Source organism: Andrena cerasifolii, chromosome 8 (genome assembly GCF_050908995.1).
Source record: "Andrena cerasifolii isolate SP2316 chromosome 8, iyAndCera1_principal, whole genome shotgun sequence".
Lineage (NCBI taxonomy): Eukaryota > Metazoa > Arthropoda > Insecta > Hymenoptera > Andrenidae > Andrena > Andrena cerasifolii.
The window spans coordinates 11,684,287-11,711,167 of NC_135125.1; the positions used below are offsets into that span (position 1 = coordinate 11,684,287).

The 26,881-nt window shown below is 51.3% G+C and overlaps 2 protein-coding genes across 6 annotated transcripts in view; one reads left to right on the forward strand and one right to left on the reverse strand.

The window, feature by feature from the left end:
• The window catches only part of LOC143372145 (sex-regulated protein janus-A), a 41,748-nt gene that overhangs the window by 8,573 nt on the left and 6,294 nt on the right, over positions 1–26,881 (forward strand). The window lies entirely within an intron of this gene.
• LOC143372139 (phosrestin-2) overlaps positions 1–26,881 on the reverse strand; it is a 152,605-nt gene that overhangs the window by 7,952 nt on the left and 117,772 nt on the right. For 2 of the 4 annotated variants that reach the window (XM_076818076.1, XM_076818077.1), the window contains 3 exons: positions 18,290–18,432; positions 8,554–8,689; positions 7,853–8,002 (listed from right to left, as the gene is read on the reverse strand). In XM_076818076.1, the coding sequence (XP_076674191.1) occupies positions 7,853–8,002; positions 8,554–8,689; positions 18,290–18,432 (429 nt within the window). Of the gene's footprint in view, positions 1–7,852; positions 8,003–8,553; positions 8,690–18,289; positions 18,433–18,564; positions 18,915–23,725; positions 24,181–26,881 lie in introns of those variants that run through there. The other 2 variants (XM_076818075.1, XM_076818078.1) reach the window with 2 other exon arrangements.

Here is a 26,881-nt window from a genome sequence, read left to right on the forward strand (position 1 = left end):
TCATCGATCCCAAAGTCACCGCTCCGCCACTTCCATGTTCTGGTATAGAACTGTTGTAAACCAGCCCCCGAAATTGCCTGCCTTTTATGCTCGACGATTAAAAATCAAACGACCGAGCTCGAAACGCCTCCGCGTTCATCCGCTCGGTTATTTCTCGAGAACGGGATCATCGATGCACGAACCTTGGCTTTACGCGGGATCTAGAGTTCGTGGATTATTATCGATCCAGGGGATGAACGTGCGCTTCGCCGCGGGCCACTCGAAGTCCTCTGGTTTTTAGTCGACTTTCGAGAGCCGATCCGGAGAGCTCGCTGGGCGGGAGCAAATGATGACGGATGACTGACCATGAAAGGGTGTCTAGTCATAATGACTTTCCATTTGTGCCCGTCCACCCTTCCTAGGAATCGGCTGCCTTGTTATTGACGACTTCGCTGGCGGGAGGAAGCCTTCGTCATTCGAGGTAATAATCGAGCCCGAAATGCTTTCTGTTTTGCGAGAAAATCCCGACTACTCCGCGCGATTAACCCCGTAATTGATGTCTTCCTCGCGCGAGGAGGAAATTAAGTAATTTCGTAATTTTGTAATTTTCGTTTCATGCCCGGGCGGTGGACAGCGATCTTTCTACCGCGCGCATTACGAGTACCTTCGTTGGGAAATTAATTAAATTAGCTAATTGATCCTCGCTGTACGGTGCGCTCATGCACGGCAATGCCCACCGGCGAAAATACGCTCGCGAATGGCAAACCGTGTCGGCGTTCCTTCGCGCTCCAAGCACGATTACCATTCATTTACATGGAGAGCCCCTGTTGCAATTGCATTTCGTTTCACGGCGTTCAGCCTCGATGTCCGGGAAAATTCAAATCGTTCCGCATTTTCCCGTGATCAATCGCGGTGGTCCCCGCGTAACAGCAGTTCCTCGTGCACGGCTCGGTGACTCGCCGAGTATCGTTCGACAATGGCGGAAACAAATCATCCCTTAATCGTTATCGAGCAAGCAGAGGAATCTCCTTCTCCTCTCTCATTGAGAAAGCGCGGGTAATTAAGAGTGCTCCAACGACGAAGTAATTTCCATGCAAGTGAATATATCCAGGCCTTGAGACTTTCATAACCATCCCTCTTTCCTCCTCCCTTTTTACACGGCTTCGATCGAGAGGCGGATCGGGAACGGGGGACGATCCTCCCTCGACGTAATTGAAATTTTACTCGAGCTCTTATTATGACAATTTACTTTTGCCTGCCTTGCTCGAGGGATCGATGAGAAATATTTCCCTCCCGATGACAATTGGAGAGTCCTAGTAGAAAACGCAGCGAGGACCAAAAATCAAATTCTATACTGTTACCGTTTGCGATAAAAATTTTGTTGTTTTTAATTTTGGCACTTACCTTTACCTACAGTGTTTTCCACAAGGAGTCTTCAATTACCTACGACGCTCTTCTTTATTTCAACAGTGCCAGCCGCGGCACGACACAAGTTATCCAATAAGGTCTCGGAAGAATTTCCCCCTCGGAAGATTCTGCCCGCTCCGATTTCATCCTTTGTTTTTTGCGCCCTCAAAGGATTCGCTGCTCGACGACTGGGTTAGGATCGTTCTTATTTTCGGTTACGCCTATCGTCAAAGGCTGCCCCTTAATGGAAAGGATCTGGCGCGCGTTCGCTATTCGGTTCTCGAGGATAACACGAATAAAGGAGAGACATGAATCAACCTTTTCAAAGCTCCAGTCTCGCTTTTATTATGCAGGACCGCTCCGAACCGACCAGAAATCACACCACGATCGCCGAGGGGTGTTTCGCCGGGAATTTGCATTCATTCGATGGAAAGCCAGTCGCTTAGAACAGAATCGATCGGGCACAATGGCAGCCGTCGTTAACGGGAACTCGCGGCGACTCTGATTTCGTAGCGAGGCGGCTTTACAGCGGTTTCAGGAAAACATGATCCACGCCGAGAGCGTGAAAAGTATCGGAGGAAGTTTCGGGCTCGGAGGTCGAAATGCATCGGTGCTTCTCGCGATACTACCGAGTTTCACGAGTATCAGAATCGACGACGTTTTCCTCGACGTTCCTGTTTCCTCGCACGACTCGATCTTAACCTGATTCCTAAGCCCCGCGCGAGGCATTCGAATGGCTGGGGCTTCTCGTGTTCGGTGTCACGTAAATTCTCGGGACTCGCAAAGTGTCCCCTTAACCATGAAAGGCTGCTTCCTTTAGAGGATTACGGATCCGGGGCTCCATTAAACTTTCGCTACGAGAATGGAGAAAAACTCCTGCGCGCCGTACGTTCCGGCGTGCGTAAAATTCAATGCTAACCTTATCGAATTAGCTTCCCGAGGCGCCTCGGGCTAGACTGTAGATTCATTATTCTAATCACGCGCGAAATACGAAAGGAAAGAGCGCACTTGGTGGAGGGTTCTTTGGGGAGAGAGCTCGGCCATTCGCGGGAGCATACTTGCATCGCAGCAACTTTTCCTCGTTTACATTCCTACTTCGGGATCATTTCATTCGTTCCCCGAGGACCCGCAGCGGATGCTTGGTTTGCGCGGTGGCGCATGCTTCTTCTAATTGTACATTCCACGTCGATTCCTTGCTTATTATCACTTTACAGTGCTCCTCGAGTTAGGACTGTCGGGGATCGTTTAGCTTAACTAGCTTACAAGACTCTTCACAGCTGCTCGCTTATTCTACTCGAGTCTCTAGCTGAAATCTTTCTACCGAGTGGCTTGGAAGTGCTGCATCGGGACACCTCGCGACGAGAGCGAGTCAGAGGCCACGGACGACTCCACATGGACGTTGCAGGCCAGGGTCAGCCCCTGCGGAGGATCGAACGTGCCTGCGTCACGCTGCGCATCACGCATTATCCGAACCGTACTCGGTCAGCCGTCCCTCAGGGGCATCGATTGATATTAAAAAAAAAAAACGGGGAAATTTAGCCCGTCAGCGTTGTATCGATGGGAAGAACGATGAAGCGACACGACGAGATGATACATCTCGGTGGTATTGCTTTTCCACGGTTCACCTCGCGAGAGATCACGTTTCCCTTGCGGATGGATCCTCTCCCCCATCGGCGGAATTGCTTATCCACCACTGGATATCGGATACCTGCGACGAATAGACGGATCCGCATGAACGCGCACTTGTCCTCCTACACTCGCGGCTGGTGGAAAGTGTCTCGTCGCGGAGATAAAGGCGGAACGGATGAAAGCGTGTCGCTGGCAACCCGACCAAAAGGAGTACCGTATTCTTGGACAGCTCGCAATAAGAGCCGCCCGCGGCGGTGGGAAAGTGTCTCGAGTGCGGAAGAGACCTGTTCCTTACGCGAAACCCATTTTCCGAGAGGCAGACTTTATCGAGCGAACCGCTTTGGGAGATTCCGCGCACGGCGGAGCGGGGCACGGGACAGTGGAGTAATACAACCGAATCGAAACGCGCGGGATGCTGCGAACCGAGCCCCGGATGTCTCGGGATATTTCGTGCCTGTTTCATGCAGGGGAATCGTACCGCAAATTGCCTGGTCGCGTACCCTGTGCTCGAACCTCGTTCGGGGATAGAAGGAACAGTGAAAATTCAGCGCGAGGGACACGCGATGTCTCGAGCATCAGCCACAGGGGTTACCTTCTCGCGTCGCTGGGGACACATTTCGAGTACCGCGATCCCGCGCACACCCGAATAGCTCGTCCTTCGATTGCCCCGACCTTCTTATCGTTCATGGTTAATTCATGGGCCGAGTGGACGTATCGGGCGCGGGTGTAGCCGCGGCGGAATATCCAGGAAAGGGTGGAGGCCGATAAATAATTTGCGCGACGTGCCGAGCGACCTGGCCCGCAGGTCAGGGTCAATGTCAAGGCTGCTCCGCACCCTGTCGCGGGACCCGCGGGGTCGATCTCGCTCCTCCGAGATACCGTTCGACGCGCGTAAAACGTGTTTCGCACAGCAGTCGCGTGGAAATTCATTGGGGAGCCCAATCCTCACGGGCGTATCGCCTCGGCTTTACAATCCTTGTCGCGGCAGGGACGTTTCGCGTCACGTTCCGGCACATAACCAGCTGAAATTCCTCGTGACCTTCGGAGTGACTGATCTTTCCATCAGCCTGGAACATCCAAGGATTCCGGGGCCACGGATCAGCGAATTTACAGAGAACGAGCGCGAGCATACTCGAATCACGAGCTTTATGTAACTTGCGCCCTACTCCTTGCGCCCTTCTGTCGTTGCGTAACGTTCGTTTCCGTTACATTCTGGACAAATGATATCAGTCGCGACTTGCTGCTACTTGTTGCGACTTATTGCGCCGCCCCGTGTATTCAATTACGCTCAGCCCCCTTCCCGGCTCGATTGAATTTCTCTCGTCTCAGCGCGGGGACGGATTATCTTTTTCTTTCCTCCGCCAACGTGACGTGGGCGTAGGAGAGTTTACGACACGGTTTGCCCTCGGAGACTCATTCCTTTTTCCTGCTGCTTATTTACGTTCGACGCTGACTCGGGGCGAACCAGGTACATCCTTCTCATCGTCGTTTCCGATAGCGTTCCGCCCTCCTCTCGCTCTTCTTTTGCGTTCCGTTACCAGAGCAAGGTTTAAGAAAAGTGCTTTGCAAGGCTCCTCGGACTTCCATCCATTTCAATTACCCTCGTATCCATTTTTTTTTTATCGCAGTTCCGCGCTGCCTAGCGTTTATTAAATCCTCGTCGCGCTGCGTCGCATTCGCAGCCGTGCGATGAAACCTACCCGCACTGGATTTTCGGCGCAATTAACCGGCCAGCGTGCAACGGCGCTTGTTTACGTTCCACGGGCCCCACCCACTTAATAAGCATACGTAGGGCCGCCGGAATTCACGGCTTATCCAGCGTTTATTCAATCCTCCCGCACGCGCGCGCATTAACACGATGGCTAATTAAACCGGCGAGCGGCCAGGCGCGCGATTGTTCGTGGCTACGCGGCAACGATAGCGTTCTAATCTTCTTCCCCTCTTATTGTTGCGGCAGACGTTACGCGGGGCAAGAAAATACACCGGTAATAAAGTTTCTGAGTCTGCAATTACCGCGGAACCAGGTCGAGGTTGCGTTTTACGAGAAGTTTACGCGTCGTTTTATTTAAAGCCGATCACGGCGATCGAACTCTCGTATAATCTGAACATGCGTCAGCTGATCTGGAGGAAAGCAGGCGAGTGAGAACTACAGCTCATCTCGCGTCTTAGGGTACGTTTATGTTGGAGCTGCGATAGAAACTATAAGAACGGCGATCAGACGGCAATAAAAGCTGCTCGAAAATATCTTTTTTTCGGAGTGCGTTTACAGTGGCGCTGCGATAATAGAACAGTTTCAGTGGTTTAAGCTTTCGCAAAGATGAAACATTTAAATATGATTGATTCTGAAGAAGAATTAGTATTATCTTCAAGTTCCATAAAATGGCAGGGAAAAAGTCTATGCAGTGAACGTAAACATTGCGTTGTATTTAATTTAACAGCTATTTCATCTCATAACTTATCTAAATCAAATTTGTTATGGTGAAAATCTGTTATGTAATAACGATGAAAACGGCGGTAACGACGAAGAAACGGTGGCTTGATATGTACTTAATGGGCTTGTCCCGTGTAATAAATAATAATAATAATAATATTCGGTTCCTGACGTTTGTATTGTTCCATTATAAAAGTATAAAATATATATCTACGTTTCGCTCTCACCACCGCTCTAAACGTTTATCGCAGCTGTAACATAAACGTACCCTTAGAAAGTCCACGTAGCTGTTACTTCGACTGTCAGTGTTCTCGATTAAAAAGTTGGCCGAGGAACCGGGAGCACAGCTTCCGGGATGCTTGAAATCGACCCTGTAAGAGGAGACGAGACTTTCCTGCCCCGTGTCCTATATCCTTCGTTCGCAGCCACACTTGCACGGGACGACCGACGAAATGGCGAATGCGACCTCTCGATTTCCAGTTCGAGTTCGTTGCTCTCGAATGTTTGCCAGCTATTCAGAGATCTATTTGCCGTGGCTGTGAGAGCCAGGGACGCGTCACACACAGGGTGTTTGTGAAAGATCGCTCTGATCTTTGAGGGGAGCGTCTGCCAAGCCAAGAATGTTTACTTTTTCAGTGAAGGCTAAAAGAGAGAATTCGCGATGTGTATCCGAATTGTGTCGCTAGAATATAGAGAGCCAGTAGGACTCCCGTTACCCAAAGTTCAAAGCTGACCTTTCGGACACACCCCGTGGACTGCAGGATAAAGAGGAAAAGCGCAGGGGGTTGTTCACGAACGGTTCGGTGCACATTGTTCGGTTACGTTGCGCGTGTCAGCTACAAGGCTCCCGGCCTACATAATCTGCAGCCTGTGTTCCATAAGCTTAACGGTTCATTTCCGAGCGGATCAACGATCTATCAGATCCCTTAACGCCTTGTTCGTTTAAACCTTCCACGGCTATCTGACCGGCGCGCCATGTCGAGCGCGTTATTGCTCCCGTATGGAAATTGATACGCGATCCGCTGATTCAGATCGCCCCGATACCGCGTCGTTTCCAACAAGCAGGTCCGTCTATTCAGTTCTCGAACCAATTGACCATCGTTCCGTCCAGTTTGATCTAGTTGGACGACATCCATCCTCTCTGCGCTATTCGAGCTGTTTATTCGCGACGATCCCCTCCGTTATCTTCGTCGGCGAATATTCCTGGGCCATACTTCCGAGGTTCCTCCTTCCGTAACGTCGCTGTATTCGTGGCACGAGGCAACGACGCGAGCAACTTCTATATTTTTAGCAGCTGCGCTGCCCGTCACGGCTTTCCAGGCGAGCCGTTTCCCTCCTCCGTGCTCGATGGCGCGAGACAATGCTTCGCACCTACGCGAACGTTATCTCGACCGGCTGGAAAGATGCTGGGCTCGTTAACGTTGCCCTCCACCCTTCGCCCGTCTTTTCTTTGTTCCCTGCGAGAATTCGACCACCGAACCTGGCCCCGACAGGTCGAAGGGACGCGGCTACCAGGCTGATAACACGCGATTAACACTGGCTGCGCTTCGACACCCGCAAAATACAGAAAGTTCCTCGATTGGCACTCGGTGCTGCGTACGTCAGTTTCTATCTTACCAGAGAGATGAAATTGATTGCTAAACCGAGTGGCTTATTCCATTAATTGATTAGGAACTTACGCTTCCACGTCGTTACGCCGAGTAATGCGGGGCGCACCAAGTACAGCTAAAATTAATCGACTGGGAAATCCTCGAGCCAGCGTGATCCACGAACGCTTTCACAGTTCCCCCGTGGTTATTACTTCTGGGATTCCAAGGTCCATCGCGCGGCTCTCCCTTCTCTAAACCCCACCTGCGGGTATTCCCCTTTTTCGTCGCTCGCGATAAACGCTTAATTGGCCGTGAAACGCGAGCGAAACACGCTTTCGTTATTTGCAGAACAATGGCGAGGAGAGGAATAGCTTTGATGGAGAAATTCCGCGCTCGTCGGCGTGCCGGTTGCTTGACCAAACAATCTAGTATCGTTGCGAAAATTAACCAACCAGGAGGAGGAAGGGGAGAGAGAAGATAGGAGCACGGATGCTGGTTCAAATTTTCCAGGATTTTCCAGAATTCAACGGCGCGTTATGAAAACGGTTGCGGCCGTTATTGGGGAGGAACGCGGTCCCACTCGCCCCCCCCCCCGACTCTTTATTAAATTTTCATCGATCGCGAGCCCGCCGCGGCGCGCATCACGTCGCCCAACAAGATCTCCCGTATTTACGAGCAGCGCGCTCGATCCCAGCCAGAAACGCGCGAGCGTGAAGCGCGCCCGAGCTTTTCGCCGGATGCGAAGCGGAGAAGCTGGTTGGGGTTCGGCTGGGCTTGGGGGATCTCGCGGGAGCGGTGTTTAATCGCAGCTACAGACCTGCAGCGGCGTTGTTTCCTGGCGATCAGCCCCTGCGAACGGCGGGTACAACTGCGCCAGACACATAACCGCCTCGTTGCAGAATGTCAATCCCATTACCTCCTCGTCCTCCCGTCCGTAGCGAAAAGTCAACGTAATTTGGCCGTACACCTGCAACACGCCCATCGCGGGCTAATTAGCGAACGGGGTGGCGAGTAATCGCGATATCGTTCGTTAGCAGGCGAGACCATTATATTTTTTCGAGCAATTACCTCGCGAATCGATAACGACGCTTCCCGCGACCACTGATAACGCGGTGGCGAATAGTCCCCGGCGGATGGCGGACGTTCGCGTGATTACACGGGCTCGGGCCTCGTCTTTATGGGTACTTTCGAGCTGCTAGCTTGCGGCGGGTAACCCGGGGAGTAAGTTTAATTAGACATGACGGAAATACGCCGACGAAATCGAGCTTCGTGTCTCTCGCAAGGGACGAACACTCTCGTGACTCGGTTAGCACGCTAATCCCGACGAATTAAACGACTTTGAACGCCTCTCGCGCGGAGATCATCCAGCACGGTTCAGCGACTCTTAAAATGAAAGTTCCCGAGTGGCGGTGGCTTCTAATTTGTGGACGGAAGCTTCGATTTGCTCGTAAATGTGGGGAGATGTGAGTGGAAGTAGAAACGGGAGAGCACGTTGACCGATGTCCGCGCGAGACTCACCTTTTTATCCTGCAAGTAGTCAGGGTCAACCAATATCACGCCCTGCAGCTGGTCGATCTTCGTGTCGCTGACGATGAGATCTCTGCTCGCCAGGTAGAGAGTGAGCTTGTTGTTCTGCGAGGTCTTCTTGTACACCCTAGGGGACAAATAAAATTATATGACTGTTTATCGATCGCTGGAAGATCGAAGCGGAAGCAAACAAAGAAAGCTGAAGCCCCCTTGTTGGTTAGCGACTGGTGGTATCGTCAAACAGTTAATCACTCGCTTTGTTCTCTCGGCGAGCTTTGCGTTCGTTGTTCTCCTAACGTATTTTGCTGTTACTCGATTGCCCGTTTGATATCGAAACGGCGCAGGACACCAGGCGTCGCGTTACGTTGTTAATTTTCACCGGGCGGCTTATTCGTTCGCAATTTTCATCTACACCGCCGGCAGTTAATAATTCTATCGGGATTTCACGTTTAAGTGGACACGGCCACGTTTATCCCGGTATCGCGGGTAGTATATCGATACCGATCAATGGAAACGCGCCGGTGTGCATCGGTACATTCGCAACGAGGGAAATAATTGCGCAGGCCGGGCGGCGACACGCGTCGCCTGTGTCCGAGGGCCAACATTTTTGCAGGTAGTTTGTCCTCCGCGTGAAAATCAATCGCTCCTGGAATAACGTTTTCGCGCGCGAAACATCGCGAATTACCAGCGCCACGTTAACTTCCTCTCGCGTAGAGTGTCCGATAAACATTTACCACGGATGCGTGGGCCGTAATTATGCACGAAGTAGAGTCAGCTCGACGATAACCCCTTTTAGCGCGCTTCATCGGGAAATATGAATACTGCATTACGCGTGACTGGTGGAAACGGAACGTTAATCTCTGCCCTTTACGCCCGCGTTATGCCAGCGTTGTTTCCGCTAAGGACACTTTCTCCGCTCCAAAGTGACTCGGTGATCGAAAGCAACGCTGCTAATGGCTGTATCGATCCCTGTAATCGCCGGGACAATCGTGTCCTCGCTGATTCATGCGGCACCGGACATTTATTCAACGGTCTAATTCCTAAACCGCACGGTTACACAGTTCTGAAATCAACCGCCGCTCGGGACGCCAACTAAGCCGATGCAATCTCTGCTTTCGCTCATCTCCAGTGAATATTGCAATTAGGACTCATGCTCGGATTGCAGGGAAAACTTGCTGCGAAATTGTTCGTGACATTGGAAATCAATGTTAAGCATATCAATCATTTTTTTTCTCTCTGCATCGACATATCCAGCTCGCTGAAAGGAGAAGAAGTCTAAAAGGAATCGTAAGTCGCAAACGCACCGTTTCCTAAACAAAAAATTGATGAACATTGCAGGAAATTCTACTCGATGAAACCATTGTCCACGTTTTTTAGAAAACTGTGTTTCTTTACAAATCTCCACCGATCCAGAGGTGTAGATTCACCCCTGAAAGCAGTGACCATTACTTTCTTAACACCCTGTACGATGAACGAAGGCTTTCACCAGCAGAGATACGTTGGTCGCCGAGTCGATGGGATCTGCTAATAAAGTCGTAGCTAAGCATCCCTCCAAAGGGGTGGGTAATAAGCTATGCGCGGCAGTTTCAAGATCCTCGGCGTGTTTCAAAGTTTTCAGCCGGGTTTTAATTAAAACGACGGACAAGTTCGAAAGCCAGTGGCTAGTTTTTCACCGGTCACCCCCTTTCTGCGCGACTCTTTAATTAAACGTGAAAAACGGGAGGCCGTTGTTAATTAGTTTTCACGCGTTTCTGGACGCCCTCTGCGAAGCCTTCGGTAGGACGAGCGTCAGTGGGACGTTTGCCCCGAGCGAGCTTGAAAATTCAATAACATCTGAATAATTTTTGGAGATAGCAGCTCGCGTGACGGGGCATTAGAGTTTCGGTAAACACCCGTGAAAGCCCGGAGTTTTATTCGGCGATAAATCCTCCCACTCGTATTGCTACGTTCCCTCGTGTATCGAGAATCTCGAAGCGTCGACGTTTACACGCCTTTCCCGCTACCTATAAATTATCCTGCGCCTCGGGTATCGAGCTCCGCGTTAAGTCCTTCCCGCATCCCTCCACTTACACTGCGATTAGCTTGCGCAAAGAATTTCCTAGACGCTGTCCCCGAAGTATTTCTTACGACGCGTCGTATCATCGCGAGGATCTCCCTGCTTATTTAATAGCCGCGGCTATGTAACGAAGTTCGCAACCGCGTAACGCCCACCGTCCCTCGAAGAAACTTTTCTTTCCCACCACAAACGAACAGACCCACGCGTAACTTTCCCGCGTGAACGTTAAGCCAAGGGGGTTGAAACGATCAGCCAGTCGCGCGCGCAAGTTTGCAGGGCTTGCTCGATTCGTAATTGAGGCATTGTTGTTGGGAATAATTTATGCATTGACTCGGCCCGCGGGCTCCCATCTTCCCCTCTCCCTTTGTGCGCACGTCCTCCCGTTCCGCGCCAGCTTAACCGTGAAAGCCTTTCAGGCACAGACGCCGAATAAAACGGAACCGGGCGGGCCGAGGATATAAAACACCGGGAGGATTGGTGCGTTTAAATAAAATCTCGCTGTAACTGGCACGGCGTGCAAAGAGGGACAGGGGGCTTCTGTCGAATTGACCAGCAGCCCGTCCCAAAGCTCCGACCTGCTGGCAGCTGGAACGGAGTCGGGCCGATTCCCAGCCTCGCGGTATAAAAAACTTTAATTTCCTTCTACGGGCCGTGGCGCGGGGGGGGGGGTGAGGCAGCGTCGAATAATACGCGTACTTTTTTAATAAAAGCCCGGTCTTGCGGAGCGCTCCGCGTCGGATTTGCAGGGAAAATGTACGACCCAGGGAACGTCACGCGACAAAGAAAAACAGCCAGCGGAGAACTCGCATTTTTCTTCCCCCAGCGGAGTGCGTGGACTGATTTAATGCCCCGCGGGGCTGGGCCAAGGGAAGACTCGCGGGGGCGGGGTATTCAGCGACGTCTGAACAGCGTATTAGCTCGTTAAAACGGCCGACATCTATCCGCTGCTGGTGTCGCCTGGAAATGGCTGGCGGAGAACGATATCGCGATCGCGGAAGAACCGGGGGTGGCTCGAGACCTTCAAGTCGGTGCGGATTAGATCCTTGTTTCAAGGGAGTATTCTCACCAACACTACGACGGCAGCCAGCGTACGCGTGCCAGATCTAAATTTTAACAGCCACTCCCTCCTTGGGGTTGGATCCAATTTTTTGATGACCCTCCGTAGCGGAACTGCTCCCCGTCGGTGGTTTATGATTTATGCAGCAAGTCAGAACATTAGCGACGTAATGGTTCGAGAGAAGAATACATCAGGCTCCTCGTGGCGATGGTCGTGTGTGTCCGCGTATATTCCGCGCGCCGACCATAAAATCGCAGCTGGCCCGCGACATTCCGCCGAGCCTCAACGCTATTAGGGCCGCGCGCGGTCTCAGCTCTTCGGCCTTCTCCCTCTCGGCCAATTACTCGCGGGAAGCTTTAAGAAGCACGTAACGTTTTACGGTCAGCGTAAAACGCTCGGGACTTTCAGTGCGCCGTAACGCTTGTCCGCCGGATCACCGCAAGAGACTCCGGGAATCACTCGTTCCGCGCGTTTATCGCGTATCACTGTGTAAGTTGTGGATAAATATCATACGGCGGTAGCATCTGGCGGAATTTATGGCGGGGATAAACGCGGTGAGACACGTGTAGTAGTTTCCTCGGCGAAGAAAGAAGAAGAAGAAGGGACGTTATAGGAAAGTAATAACCCGTGGCGGGGTGGGAACTAGATAGCTCCGAGGAAGGCCCGCTCGTTTTCTTCGATATTAAAATCTACGGTTTCATAAAGGGACCGTTATCGGGTCAAGGGTGCGCTGTTGATTTCCCACGCCGCGATTCCGCGTGATTCGCGTGCATTCCGGCTCGTTTAAACGCGAATTCGCGGCGCCTCGCTCACCCCCCGGTGTGTCGTTACAATCCTTGTTCCCGCAGCCACTCGACTGCGCGCGAAACGCAGTCAATTCCTCGCTGAGCAAAGGACGTTCAGCCTTTGTTCCGTAGAATTTCCGAGCTGCACCTCGAACGGAAAATTCGCCGATTTCTTCCGTCCAGACGCTTTCGCGAACATTAAACGACGAGGGAGGATAACGCGCTGCCTGTAGCCACGCTCTACTTTCCCCAACTGTACCCTCAAGTCTGCCTAAAAATCTGCCGCATCGCTATCTCGCCAAAGTTAACCGTTCGACGAAGGGGAAAGATCGTGGTCCATTCTGCTTCCGTTTACGCTTCGAGGCTGTATCGTTCCCGAGCGAAACAGCGAAGCGGTGCAACCTCGTAAATAGAACGTCGCGGAAATTTCATGCTCCCCGGGATATGGAACGCGAATGGAGGGACGAAGAATCCCATCTCCTGCGTTTCTCTGAGAAATGCCTCGCACGCGTTGATACACCGCAACGAGATTCACTGATTAATGCACTCGGCGCACAGAATATAACCGTGGACCGAGAACGCGTGCTTGCGGGGCGATGGGACGAGTTGCGGTGGGCTGTACGTAGTAGCTTCTTGGAAGAAAAAGAAGAGAAGGCGCGCGCTTCTAAACTCGTCAAACTGTTTCGCGGAAGTGGCTGTAAGCTTTCGGAATCGATGAAGCTCGCGTTCACTATCCCGCAAGCTTTTTCCGCCGAGAGGAGAACGGCGGAGTAGCGGAAGCGATCCGTCGGGATGATGGAGCCTTCAAACTTGCGATCCCTGTCGTTGAGATAAAAAATGGTGTCTCGTCCCCGTGCAGGCTCCAGGATACAAGGCTGGAATGGGAGTGCTCCGTACACGGTCGTAAATATCCTTGCCTCAACAGGCTGGCGCGCATGCATACCTACTGAAATATCTGCGATAAAGAGACAGAGGGTGAACGGATAGGACAGCCAGCCACTCTTGGGATTCCCACGGTCTCCTCTGTCGGGAATATCTCGCGCAGTATCTCCAGAGGCGAGCTTCTTGATCCTGCGACCGTAACACCGCCGCGCACCGAACGCATCGCCTTGACGAATTCAATTTCGGTTAACCGCAATCGATTCCTCGGTCTCGCATCCCTTCGGTACACGTCGCCACATTCCAGAATGTGTTCTCGCCAGCTCGCACGACAGGAGTATTGTTGGAAAGCAAGCTTAGCCGTGTCTGCTTAATCTTCAGGATCGAGAAACATGTAGCTCCGAGAACCATGGTTTCCTTTTACGATGAAAATGGTTTCAGGGAAAGAAGAATCAATCTCCTATTCTATTTTTCTTCCCCGTGTTATCGTTCCCGACAACTGTCTATCGATTTCCACGGGGGCTGTTTGGAGAGTTACAGATTCGCTGGCTCTACTTCACCATTTACGTCTTCTCGCGTTGCAGTGGCGCGTTTGTGAATTCGATGTTTTGGAAACGTCACGTTCGGCATGTTATCGTTGCACGAAGGCCGCCGTGTTTCTCGAGCTGCACGCGGATGCATAAATTCGCGAATGAGCTCGCAATTGCTCGATCTCCCCTTTGTCCCCGGCTTCCGTCGCGCGGCTCGCGTAAACGAATACTGCGGTGTCGTCGATGCAGACGCGCGCGAATTACCGCGAGTCCGACTGATTTACCCTTAATCATTATTATAGAAGCAATCGAGGGAAATACGGCGGCTTGTTATTCGCGTTCACCGCGGCACTGCCAATAAACACGCGGATTTCGCCGGCGCATAAATAGCTCGTTCGAAATGAAATATGCATAACGCAATTAGCGCGAAGTTTTCATCAATTCCGGGGTATTATCGCTGCGCGCCTGATTTTGAGCAAGTCATTCCCCGCCGAATTTCATACCGACCATAGATTATTATTATTCAAGGAAGAAATATAGAATTCTACAGCGACTTGAATCAGTGGCACACTCGGGTTTTAATCTTGGGGGAGCCGAGTTGAACGGATAGAAATATTTTCAACGCAAATTCAATAAAATTGCAATATCGCAATACCGGTAATCGCGAGATATTCCCTCAAATTTTTACCGGTAATTCAATAAATTACGTATAGCAATATAGCGCATATATGCGTTCATTAATTCCATCGACATCTACTACGTTATCAGTGAAAAAACACTTCAATTACTAATAAAGACGAAAACCGAAGTATCTCATGAAGAACCAACTCTGATCCAAAAGAAAACTAAAAATCTGAATCAAGTCATCAAAAAATGGACGTATTTTTAAGTAGAAAAAATAAGAAGAAAATATATGTTATACAAATAGCATATGATTTCTTAATGCCTACCCGGCCAACAAGTGTAGAATCTGCGAGCGCTTTATCCGTGGCTGGATTATTTTGTACAAAAATAAGGTCGCGATCAGGAGGCCAAAGTTTAGACGAATTATATTTTTTGTATGCTTATTTGTTAAAAAGAATTATTAAATAAAAAATATTTAATTATGTATGTAAGCTAAGATTCTTTTCATTGTTTTCGTGGTGACGATCCATATTAATAAGTATTGCCAATAGTTATGCAAATATACCTATCTATTTTGTGTTATATCATTTTATATTTTATGTTCAGAATAGTTGTTTTCCATATATTTTTTTTAATGCTCGATTAGACTTCAAAAAAGTTTTTTTGTAATGTTTACTCTTATATCTTCAATACCTTAAAAAAATACCGGTTTTGATTGAAAATTTTACCGAATTACCGGTCTTGAAAAAGTCGGTAATTGTGCAATCCCTAATTACAGAATTTATGTTAAAAATAAAATCCAGTTTTCTTTTCTTTTTACAAAGCTCTTGAATTACTTCAGTCGTGGTTACATTAATCTCCTTTTTCCTTTTTCTTTGGGGTGTGCCAGGGCTCCTCGGCTCCCCTCAGAGTGTGCCACTGACTGGAACAATCAATTTGCATCGTGCCAACCCAGCGCGCGAGATTTGCTAAAACCGCGAGCTTCTCTTTCGAAACGTGACGCTGTGAAACCGCGATATTTAAAACTTGTCAAGCCCCCTAAAGTTACCATCCGCGAAACATTGAAATTTCAGCAAAATTCCCAGTTTTGAAATTGCGCCGTTCGGCCGGTGGGAAAGCTCGGCGGGATTTCCGTAGCTCCGCTTCCCAGCTCGGGCCTGTTGGATCGAACTCGCAGTTTTAATGGCCGCTACCGTTGGATAACGACCGAACGATCGAACGACCGCGATAGAGGGCTGAGAGTGGAATAACTGTCTCGCCCCGCCGTTCGAAAACAACTCGGGCAACGGCGTCACCGGCGGACCCGACAATTTCCGCTCGTCGAAGTCGTTCCAGCGCGCGTTACATCGAAGAAACTCCATCATCCATATTTATCAAGTCGACGCGCAGCCATAGGCGAACGTCGCCCGTAACGGGCTCGTCAGGGCGACGCGGTCGACCTTTCTCTGGCTTTCGATCGAGCCACGGCCAACTACGGGTTCAATTTCCTGTCAGGGTTCGCCAAGTTTCAATTTGCTCGTCGTCGTCGTCTGGTAGGTAGTCGAGTCCTCCGTGGGCTGCCTGGACGGGTGTGAATTAATTAGCGAGTCGTAATTAATCAGCCGCGCGCTCCTCGAAATCCGTGGCTACTGTCCAGGGAGCTGCGAGCATCCTTTGGTGGTCGATTATTGGCGAACGCGCTGAGAAAAGTTATTCAACCCCTCTCCCGTCATTCAATAATAATCCTCTGTCACTTAATTACAAGGACGACCGGAGTCTTCCTTCCATTATGCGCCCGAGAGAAACCGCACACCTGCGCGAGATAACTTACCACATCGAAATTGGCTGCCTTCGATCACCCTGGCTCTAAATAGAAAGATGCTTCTCCAGTTACGCGTGCAGCGTTGCGCGAACACTTTCAGGTGTTCGCCGTGACGATTGCTGATCTGCGCGCTGGAAATAATCGAGGCTCTCCCAAGGGCGTTTTATCGCCTCACCAGCAGCGTGGGCATCGTCGAGAGCGTATCTTTCGCAGCGAGTTCGATCCGTCGCGCTCACAGACACCCGCCCAATAGAGCTTGATTTCGCGCGTACACGCGCCCGAACTGACCGCAAATCAATTAGCTCTGCTAATTAGACGGTCGACCGCCGCGCGGACAGCCGGTGCAAGATTTATCCGCGATGGGATCCGTGGGCGGTAAATATCGTTCCCACTGATTTCCCTGCAGCGACCGTGACATTTACCGTTCAGCTATCAGCCCTCCCTCGCTGGCAGACTTTCATTTCTCGCGGTAATAGCCACCCTGCTCGTTATCATCAAGAAATATACCGCGATAAAGGTGGGATCTTACGAGTTCCCCTACGTACGAGGAGAACGAAGCCTACGATAGTCGGCCGGCGAGCCTCGTATCGATCATCGCTGCCCGTCTACTTTCGGCCGGCCGTTTTATGGGTCATTTCGTTGCGAAGTCCCTGTCGGATGCGACCCATCAGCCCGATAGGGTTCCGGCCCGTGTAACCGAGCATCGAGACCACGATCAAGACCACGGCGAAGGGTCACGGAACGGGGCACTCTTTCGACAGCGGGTCCGCCAAAGCGCTGTCGTTGGTCCGTGCGCCAATTCCATCCCCTCAGGTTGCTCGGTTCTCGTGGCTTACAACGTCGAATCCTTTGACGACAAGACTAAGCCCGTGCCTCGATTCGCGATGAATTGCTTCCGACGTATGCTTCCCTGAAAGACGGCTTCGTCCACGAATGTTTCTTCCCCTTTACCAGCGCGGTGCTTCGCAAAGTGGACGATTTAGTCCGTGGCTCCCTTTGGACTCGCCAGCTCGCGGCGCGCAGAGCTCTTTGCCGGGTTCTCGCGAGGAACGAGGCGAAAGGAGAGAACGCCTCGCGACAACTGCGCGTTAATGCAATCGTGAGCCGCTCGTTTATTGAATTCAACTTGACGATTTCAATGTCTCGTCGATGCAGGACGACTGGTGATACGTCAAAGGAGCCGCTGGATTCTGCAACGATGCCTGCGGTTTTCTTCGCGGACGCATCGCCGTGATTTCTGGTCCCTCGTTCTCTTTGCTCTCGCATGATAGATCGCGCGGGCAGCCGTAAATCTTTAAGAAACCGTCCTTCACGCTTCCGACCCGCGATTCTCGGCGCTGTTCTTGCTGTCGTTGATTGGACGCATTTCGTACGGTACGCTTAAGAATACAGGTGAAGTCCAATTTCTATGATCTGTAGTCGCGGAGGATTCATAAATCTCGCGTTTAAGAGATCTACCTAGGTACAATTTTTTTTTATATTCTTAAAAGGTGCTAGAATACCGCTACAAACGTGCAAAATGATACGCGCAATACTTCTTCCTTTTTATAATCCCCGAAAAATTAAGTCGTACTCTTAATTCGAAGAGATAATTAATTCCTATAAAAGAGTTAATCCTTTCCATGCTAGTAGTAAAAGAAGTGTCTCGGGAGAACAGATAATGGCTTATGCGAGCGCGTAGATAGTAGTAGTAATAAGTAAGAGCTAATAAAGTTCTATAACTAAAAGCCACTAAGCTTCCGACCATTTCTGCCATTAATCAACCAACAGTGCCCCTACTTCTCCCCTTCTAATGCCACGTGTACGTGTCTTTTCGCGATTTCCCTGCCGATTGCCACGGCTATCTCCTCTGGCACAGCCTGTTCGTGGTGCGGGATTCGAATGGGCGCGGTCGCGATCGTAAATCGTTAGGCGAGAGCCGCGGGATCGTCGCGGCCGGGCCCATCGTCGATAATACTACTTGACGGGGTGGGTTACGAAGGATCGCGTGCTCACCTGACTGCTTGCGTGTCGCTGGGCTGCAGTTGCGGCAACGATTGGGTTTGCTGTAATCTTTGGGCTTGGTTCCCCGTGCCTTTGCCAGTTTCGCTCGCGATCTCGTCCCGCGTCGCCTCTTCGTCCACCTTCTTGTCCTCCACCTACGACAAAGCACGGGAGAATTCGTTTACTACCGTTCTCCGCGAATAGTGGAGCACGTCCGATACAGAGCAGAGGGAGAGGAGCTTCCTCTTCGCGGAATGCGCGCTACCGGAGAGAAGTGATTCTCGTACCGTGATAGGGTAGAGGGAAACTTGTCGCTCGGCAGAGTCCGACGACATCTCCGTGGTTTCCGGCCCCGCGTGTCTCTCGTCCTCGGCCATTTCCTTCGCGGTGTTCCCGTCGCGGCCACAAAGGCTCAGTAAACAGTACAGAACAACGCACAAGTCTGCTTCCAACTATTCAGCACTCGGCACGAGACACGTCGGCTCTTTCGATTCACTGATAGTCGCGCACCTTTAAACGCGCCGTTTGTCCCATCGCGATGTCCCCAACCATTCCTCGATTAATCGCTGACAAATCACGGTAAAACCTCCCCCGGTTCTCCTCCGTTCACCAGTGCGCAAGAAACGCGCGAATGATTCTGTACAAGGAGGCAAGTACCATTGGGAGCCGTCGATCGGAGGTGGAAGAGGGACGGACGCGCGTATGAGGGAAGGATCGAGTGTTTGCACGGTTCGATTGATTTCAAAGTAATCGAAAAAGGGCAAGCATGCTCTTCCGGTCGAAAGTAACACGTTGCTCTCGTTGCAACGCTCGCGACAAGAGAGCTTATCTCGCGGGAGCAAACTTCGGACAATCCGAGGTGCGATCATAAAGAAACGAGGCTGATTCCTGGAAATGGGCTAGCTGCAAGAAAGTTGCGAAGTAGCCTCGCTTATCCCCTCCGACACAGGCACACCGAGATCTCGTTCGTTCACCCTTGTTGCTTTATTAGCCGCGGCAGGACACAGATTAGAGATCCGAGCCAGCGGGGCTCGCTGCGAAGGTGGCCCCGATCATCGGGTAATAAGATCCCGCCTGGGTCGTTCATCCGATAATCTCGATCCCGATGGAGCCTGGCCACCTCCGTTCGATAAACTCGATATCGCTCAAACTCTCCGGATAGCCTTTAAAAGCCCTACGTGCTCTCCACGAACGTTGTTTCGTTATACCACCCTCCCCCCTCGCTGCCCCACTTTTCCGACAATCCCAGAAATAACATGGAAACATCGATATTCCTCAGATGAATGTCGGTTAGACAAGGGAACTTTTAAATGGATCCGAGTGAACCACGTGTAATGTTTTTCGCGGACCCTTGCATCCGCGGAGGTAGGGATTCGGTCTTCAAATCAATTCAGCTGTCCGTAGATCCTGTTGTAAGGGAGGAGCAGATCTCGGAGATTGTTCCTCTTAACGTGGGCCGTGTAAAACGAAAGCTACTGAGAATGTAACAAATCCGGAGGTTTTTACATACAGGGTTACCAGGTTCAGGGGAGATCGAAGAAGCACAGAGCGTGTCGAGCGTCGCCGGGTGATCCAATCCTCTTTTAGGGGCCACTTACTTGCTCGTCCAAGTCCGAGCCTCGGGAAAAAATGTAGCCTCGCGTCGAGGACTCTTCGGGGACGTTCCCGTTTGCGTCATCGTTATCCTTTATTCGAGCCGATCAAAGAGCGAGGGTGGTAGCAGGGGTCGCTCGGTTTACAACGGACAACGGAGCCGCGAACGGTGTCTCGAGATGCATTCATCCCTCGGTTACAACGCCCTAGCGTTTAAATATCGATCTTCAATCCGGCTCTTGTCCGAGCTGCTGGACATCTCGCGCGAGTGCTTTCGAGGAAAAGCCCGGGCTGGGTGTTCCGAGATGAACCGCGCTAAACTTGGCAATTCCCGCCTGTTGTCCTCGATTCGCAGCGAAGCATCCCGCGAAACTTGGACGTGTTACGTCGAATTCTGCTGGAATCATGTCGACCGATCCATTGTGAATTCCATCACGCCCCGTCGGGCTCCAGAAGGGGCGTGAAATTGAACGTGTCTCGGAGGGCTTCTTGCGGTCCCCTTCTGCCACAGTTCAGTTTCCTTTTTTGCGTCTGCACGTACTCCCGCGAATCGCGGCTATTCTTCGATACGAGTCATACTGTAACTGAATAAATTTCTACGGTGGCAGAGTTGCGAACGTTTCCTCCGTCGACTTCCAATGATCTTACAGCGTTTCGCGTGGAATATCTCGACGGATCGTCACTTGTTGCCGCGACCAGAAAGCGGGTAGACTCCCTGATTTTTCATCCCCTCGGATTCTCTTTGTGGCAGGAGAAAGATGGCCGGCGACAGTCGAGAACTTCAGAGGGTTACGGCGAACTTCTTCTCTCTGTGATCGACGACGTTTCCCTTCGCGCGCGCGGGGGGGAACTTCAACCACCTCTCGGCGTCTCATATCGCGAGATGAAAACTTGAGGGAGACGCATTGTCCAACGCAGCGGAGAATTCCGAGCGAAACGCGAGGAGGACAAGCTCGCTGATTGGAGCGGACGCGTTTAAAATCGCGCTAATTATAGGAGCTCGATCCCGGGGAATTTTTCCCGCCCGGCGATTCATAAATACCACCTTTCAAGTCGAAGCAACGTCCACGGTCATTAACGCGCACCGCCACGGCCCTTTCAGTGACGCGTATTTTTAGGTCGCGGTCGTTTTGTATCGAGCAGAACAAACAGAAATTCAGTTAAAGGAGCAGCGCAAAAGGGAAAGCTAACGACAAGTGGACCACTAATTGCTGTACGGATTTTATAGAAACGTCGAGCTCGAAGCCTGGGACAGTTGGTTGTTGGAAATGGAGGACTACAGATTGCAGGTGGTTGTTTCAGTGGAAAAAGCCGGGATTTCGAAACAGATTGCCGGGGCAGCGTATTTCCCGGCCACGGACAGAGACGCGGCAATCTGTACGGTCGTAGAAATCGACGGTCGCGGTTTCAGCAATTTAATTGCCGCTGGCACCTGTCCGCCTCCCTTAGTTTCAATATTCCCGCACAATGTATCTGGGAGGGGGCGGCTGACAGCTTGAAAACAATGCACGATGACGAGGAAATTCCCTACGATGGGCTACAAAAACTGTACGCCCTCGACAAGTATTTGAAGCGACGGTGACAGACTTGAACCTAGGACAAAGGGAAGATAGCCAGAATGTGCGAGCGAGGTGGAGGAAGAACGCGCCGCCGAGTTGGATATTCAAGGATAAATCGAACGTTAGTCTGAGCTAAAATTCCGTACCCCCTTGTGGCTGGAACTCGTTCGGTGCGGAAGAATTTACGGAAACAGCCTCGGAGGGCACGAGGAGAATTCCGCGTGTGGTGTAGGGGTGCGTGCCGTTTGTTGTTCGATTACGAGCAGACGATCGTTGCGTAAGCTGGTCGACATGGTCCACTATTTACGAGCCATTATTGCATTGCCCTTTGCGTAAGAACAGGTAATGCCGTCGAGTGTAATCCGATACAAAGCCTGTCTTGATTAACTGATTGTCAGGTAAACACGTTCCCGTGCACACATGCCTCGTTAATTACACACCGATGTCCCTCGAAAGCCTGGGTCGAGGCGAGTGACTAAGCTACGATTATGGGGGCGACGGACTTTTCTCGATATTTCCAACCAAGGATTGCTAGTACCGTGATTCAACTGCATCCACTGTGCTCCGCAAAGGGATAGGGCTCTATTGTTCAAGCTCATCCCCCCCTCGACATCGTAGAACCTCCAATTATTCGCCAGTTATCAGTGTGTCTTTCGATATACAGTTCGCTTCGTTCCCCTCGTCCTCATTTTCTTTAAGAAAAGTTTCCATACTTTATTCGAGACGCTGGTACTCGAGACCTTCGGCGGTTTCGCTTAACGAGCTGGTAGTTCCAGGCAAGATGCATTTGACCAGTGTTCTTTTATCAGAGCCCAACAATGGCCCCTAGCCGGAGGACAGGAGAAACTGAAGATTCCATCGGTCACGATAGGTCAACCGTGGGAACGAATTTTTCGTTCGGTAATTAATCACCTAATTGACGACCGTGCAAATATTTCTCTTCGCACCCTGCGGGCTTCTTTAAGATCGTTTATCTAGAGCGCATCTGCCATCGTGGCGCGTATTTAGACTCCACTAGAATTAACCGCAACGCTTTCTCGTCGTTTACTTTGGCACGACGCAGGCTTCTCGCGCGGCCACGTATGGTTGGCTCCAGTTTGCTGGATAACGAGCAACAGAAGCCTGCAACGATTCGAGCCAGTGGGTCTCCGTAGTCGGTTGAACCGCGAAGCTGTGCAAAATTCACGCGGAAGTTGGCTTAATGAATCCCGTGCCGCGGAAACAACTGCGTTCCGCGCTCCGGGCAGGAAACAAATTTCCCCTGTCCGGAGATTTTCGACAGATAATCCGTTCAGTAATCCGATTACACCCACTATCCGATTAAAACGATTTCACCTGGCAATTAGACGCGTGTGAATATTGTGAGCTGCTGTTTAGCTTCGGAGAGCTCGTCTCGATTCTATTACCTTAGCGATGCCTTCGATGCAAGAGAAACGATTATCCTGCGGTGATAAATCGCCCACCTAATTTCCGCTGCGTTCGCGAAATTTTACGCACGGGAGAATGGTCCTTGTCGAAACAGCACTAAGAAGCCCGGAACTAAATTAATCACGAGTTAATTCGTAGGCACGTATTTTAGGGAATGACAGCTGAGCAAACCCCTTTTATCACCAGCCCGATAAATTACTCTCACGCAGAGTTAATTAAGGGAAATATATTTCCCCCAATTTTCGGCGCGTCTTCGTATTCCATGGACCACGGCGTGCCAGCCGCGTCATCCATTTCACATGAGCGCCTCTTCGCGCGAGATACGACCGTGTCGCTAAACCGTTGGCGTTATCGATACACACACGCACAGACGCGCGAGCTCTTTGAACGCTTATACACCCCCCTGCTAGTTTGCACAGGTCAAGCGACTGCAACTCGGAAACGTGACAACTTGTCGGTAAGTAAGCTACCGAGAAGCTCGCGCAGGGCTCGCGAGAAACAGAAGTCACTCCGGTTTCGAAGGATTTAAAAATCTCGCGAAGGTTTCTGGGAAGCTTTTAACACCCTCTGCAACTAGGATCGAGTCGGAGACGCGTTTGAACTCCGCGAAAGTCGAGGCGCGAGAGGGTAGATCACTTCTCTGCTGTTCATTAGCGCTCAGAGATAAGGAACTCTGTTTGATCCTGCTGCGATCGTCCCGAGGCGGAACGGAATGGAAAAGCCTGACTACTGTACGGAAATTGGACGCGAGTCTTCAAAGGTAACTCCGAAGCTTGCTCCCGGATCACTTTTTTTTTATCGATGGATCGGAATCGTAAGAATCGATACCGCTCTCCTCTGGACGCGTGCACTGTGTTGCTTTACTTACGAGCACTGGCGCGAGTACCCGGATCACTGACTCCGCACTGTCGCGTAAACAAATGAACGGCGTACCGAACGCGACAGAAACCCAATCGACACTGGATTAACTACGTTGGGGGATACAGGTAACGGGACCCCTACCCGATCGCCACCACCACCATCACCCCCCTCCGAGTGGCCTCGCAGTTTACGAACGTTCCTCGGGATCGAACCCGCGAAACGTGTTGCATGCCCTCCTCAGATTAGTTCGGAGACCTTGACCTTGACTCGGCTCCCTTATCATCAATTCATCGGTTCTTGGTTTAATCATGCAAGTTCAAGGCGACCGTCGAAGGGTGGAAAGCTGACGAGCCAGGGGGCGCGCACTTTCTCGAGTACTCGCAGGATTAGCTCGAAAAGTTGATCGAGATCGTCTCGAGGAGCGCGGTCAGGGGGTTAGGCCCGCGAACGAGTAGTATAGCTCAGCGCTGTGCTCGACGTCCGACGTCCAGCACGGCTCGCCGACTACTGAGCCAGCCGACGCAGGCGTCGGGGCGCCTCCTGCTCGCGAAACGTCTGCCGTATCAGGAGGCTCTTTGCTCGCTGGAAACGCCAGCTTATTGTCTCTGTGCTTCGAGAACTTCTTACAATAAGCAGACGCTTTCTTACAACAAGCAGACGTGAATCGGCACGCTTCGAACCGCCGCGATCGGTGCCCCACAGCCACGAAAAGGTGACGTTTCCTACGAGGCCAAACAAACCGCTAAAATGAGATTTTCTTTGATAGCGTTACCTACGCGACGCCACTTGTTTCGGATAACGCGGCTCCTTTGCGCTCCCTTTGAGCAGAGTGCTCGCCGAGGAGGATCTCGCGGCTCCCGGCTCGCTGTGACGCGCGGAAAGTTCGAGGTCGCGTGTGTGCCGGCGGTATCGTCTCAACGAGCCGAGAATATTGCGCCAAGTCGGCGGGCACTTTTCCCCAGGCTGCTGGCACCCTCCTTGCAGGCTTCGTTCACCCTCCTCGCCGTGGATAATTATCGATTCCCTGGATGGCCCGAAATACCGGGCACCGGTGTTTAGGCACGGCCTCGTTTTTTTATCCGTCAAGTGATCCATCAAATCGACTCGAGGAAAGGCCACCCCAAACGAATCGAAACGTGTAGGTACTCGGAATTCACGCCACGACCCCGCGAACACCCGAATTCGCTGTGGAACACACTTGGAGTCCTTGTAGAAAACACTGTGTAAGTGTCAAAATTAAAAAAATAATTAATCACAATATACTCCACGCGCCGATGATAATACTACAGTATGCATTTGATTTTTAGCGCTTACAGCGTTTTCCACAAGGACTCTTCATCTCTTCGCGGCTGTTTTCGCTAAACGGTGAATATTCGAGCAAAAAGGCGACGTAGCTTTCAAAGCGACTGTAATTCGATGACAACCAGCAGTCGACGCGACGATACGCTCAGCAGCGGCCACTGTCGTCGCTCGAACGTCTATGAAGGGATGCTGAGGGATCGCCTTCGATTTTACGGGGAAACGAGGTTGCGGACTAGCGTGTGGGACAGTGAAAAGCTCGATCAATCCGCGGCATGCATTATTCATTGACCCGACGAGCGTAAGCGGACGTGAGCGATCAAAGGTCCTGGCATAATGCAAGTGGAAGATAGTATACAAGTGCTAAACAGGGTGGCAGGGAGATGGGGGCGGAAAGATTAGCGGGACGAATCGATTGGAAATTAGATCCGAGAACAAGGAGCGTCTCGAGTGCTCGGGAAGCAGCTGGAAACAGCCCGAGGAGTCTCTCCAATTCCCCCGATTATGGTAATTGTGCCGACAACGCTGATGGACACGGATCGAGCGTTGCACCCGAACGTTGGTCGCCCGCATTGTTTCGCGGGGGCGTTTTGATCGACGCGGGCCTTATCGCGGGGCTAACAGACGATAAGATCCATCTCGGATCGAAGGAAACGTGTTAGTTCCGACCTAATCACGGGCACAGGTTAATTCATTATCGTCGAGCTCGCGGCTCCGAACGCAATTCCGACCACGTAGCCACCCGTTCGCGGGGAATACCCGCCGACGCGTTAACCCTCACGTTTGCCTAAGTAAATTGGAAATAGTTCGACGTGCAAGCGATGGCAGGGTTTTACGTTTTCGGCGATACTCGAGCAGGATGGAATACGAATTGCCCATTAGCAGCACTTCCGATTGAAACGAAAGCCGTGTTCCCGGACCTTGATAAGATTACACTCCACTATCGGTGTACACGCGTGTTAACTTATTATCCGCGGAATATCTCTGCAAGCCTCGAAAAATGAATTTCGATGTAGCAGCCTAAACCCGACACTTTGGATATCAGCCTCACAAAGACGAACCACGTAACGGCGAACAGTTTCTCCCGCCTCAAAGAAAAAAGGGGAAACTGCACCGACACCTAATCGACGGAAGGAGAGAAGCTGGCGAAGTTTTGGAAAATCTTCAGCGGCGCCGTAATTTTTCGCGTCAACTTTCCAACGAGTCACGCCAGCGGAAACTTGGCGAGGGACGAACTTTAGGGAACATCGATCCCGCGAGTTTCCGTCTAATGCTTCTTGGCGAGTTGGAATTCATTTGTTCGCGCTACGCGGATATTTCATTATCGACTGTTCGTGGTCGAGGATCGTAAGCCTCGGTGACTGTCAACTTTCTGATAGGCAAGCTTTTGGGCTAGCCTGTACACGTTACCCTTGATTTACCTGGGCAATTTGTTCGTGGGCCAAATCACTCTGCGGAGAGGATCGATGATAATGAAAGAGGCGACAAAAGGGGAAACCGATCGATCGGATCGCGACCTCGCTTATTCCTCGTTTCGCGATAGAATCACTGGTATCCACGGGTGATCGACTATCCACGCTTACGAGCCAAAGGGCAAACGTACGTTTTTCCTCGCGAATCTTTCAATAGGATCTCTGCTTCCTACGTCCCGCGTAATTCCTTTCGTTCCGACCGCCCACTAAGGGTGGGTGTATCGCGAGGTACAAAGACCACGCGTAGTTAGCCGTTTCCACGTCCCCTTTTCGACGATCGTTTGCGAGGGACCGAGCAGGTGTTCGATTACGCCGTGAAATATCGCCGGGCGAGATTCCGCCAATCATTACAGGAGTGTCTCTTCGTCGGGGGCTGCGAGCACTAGCCACAG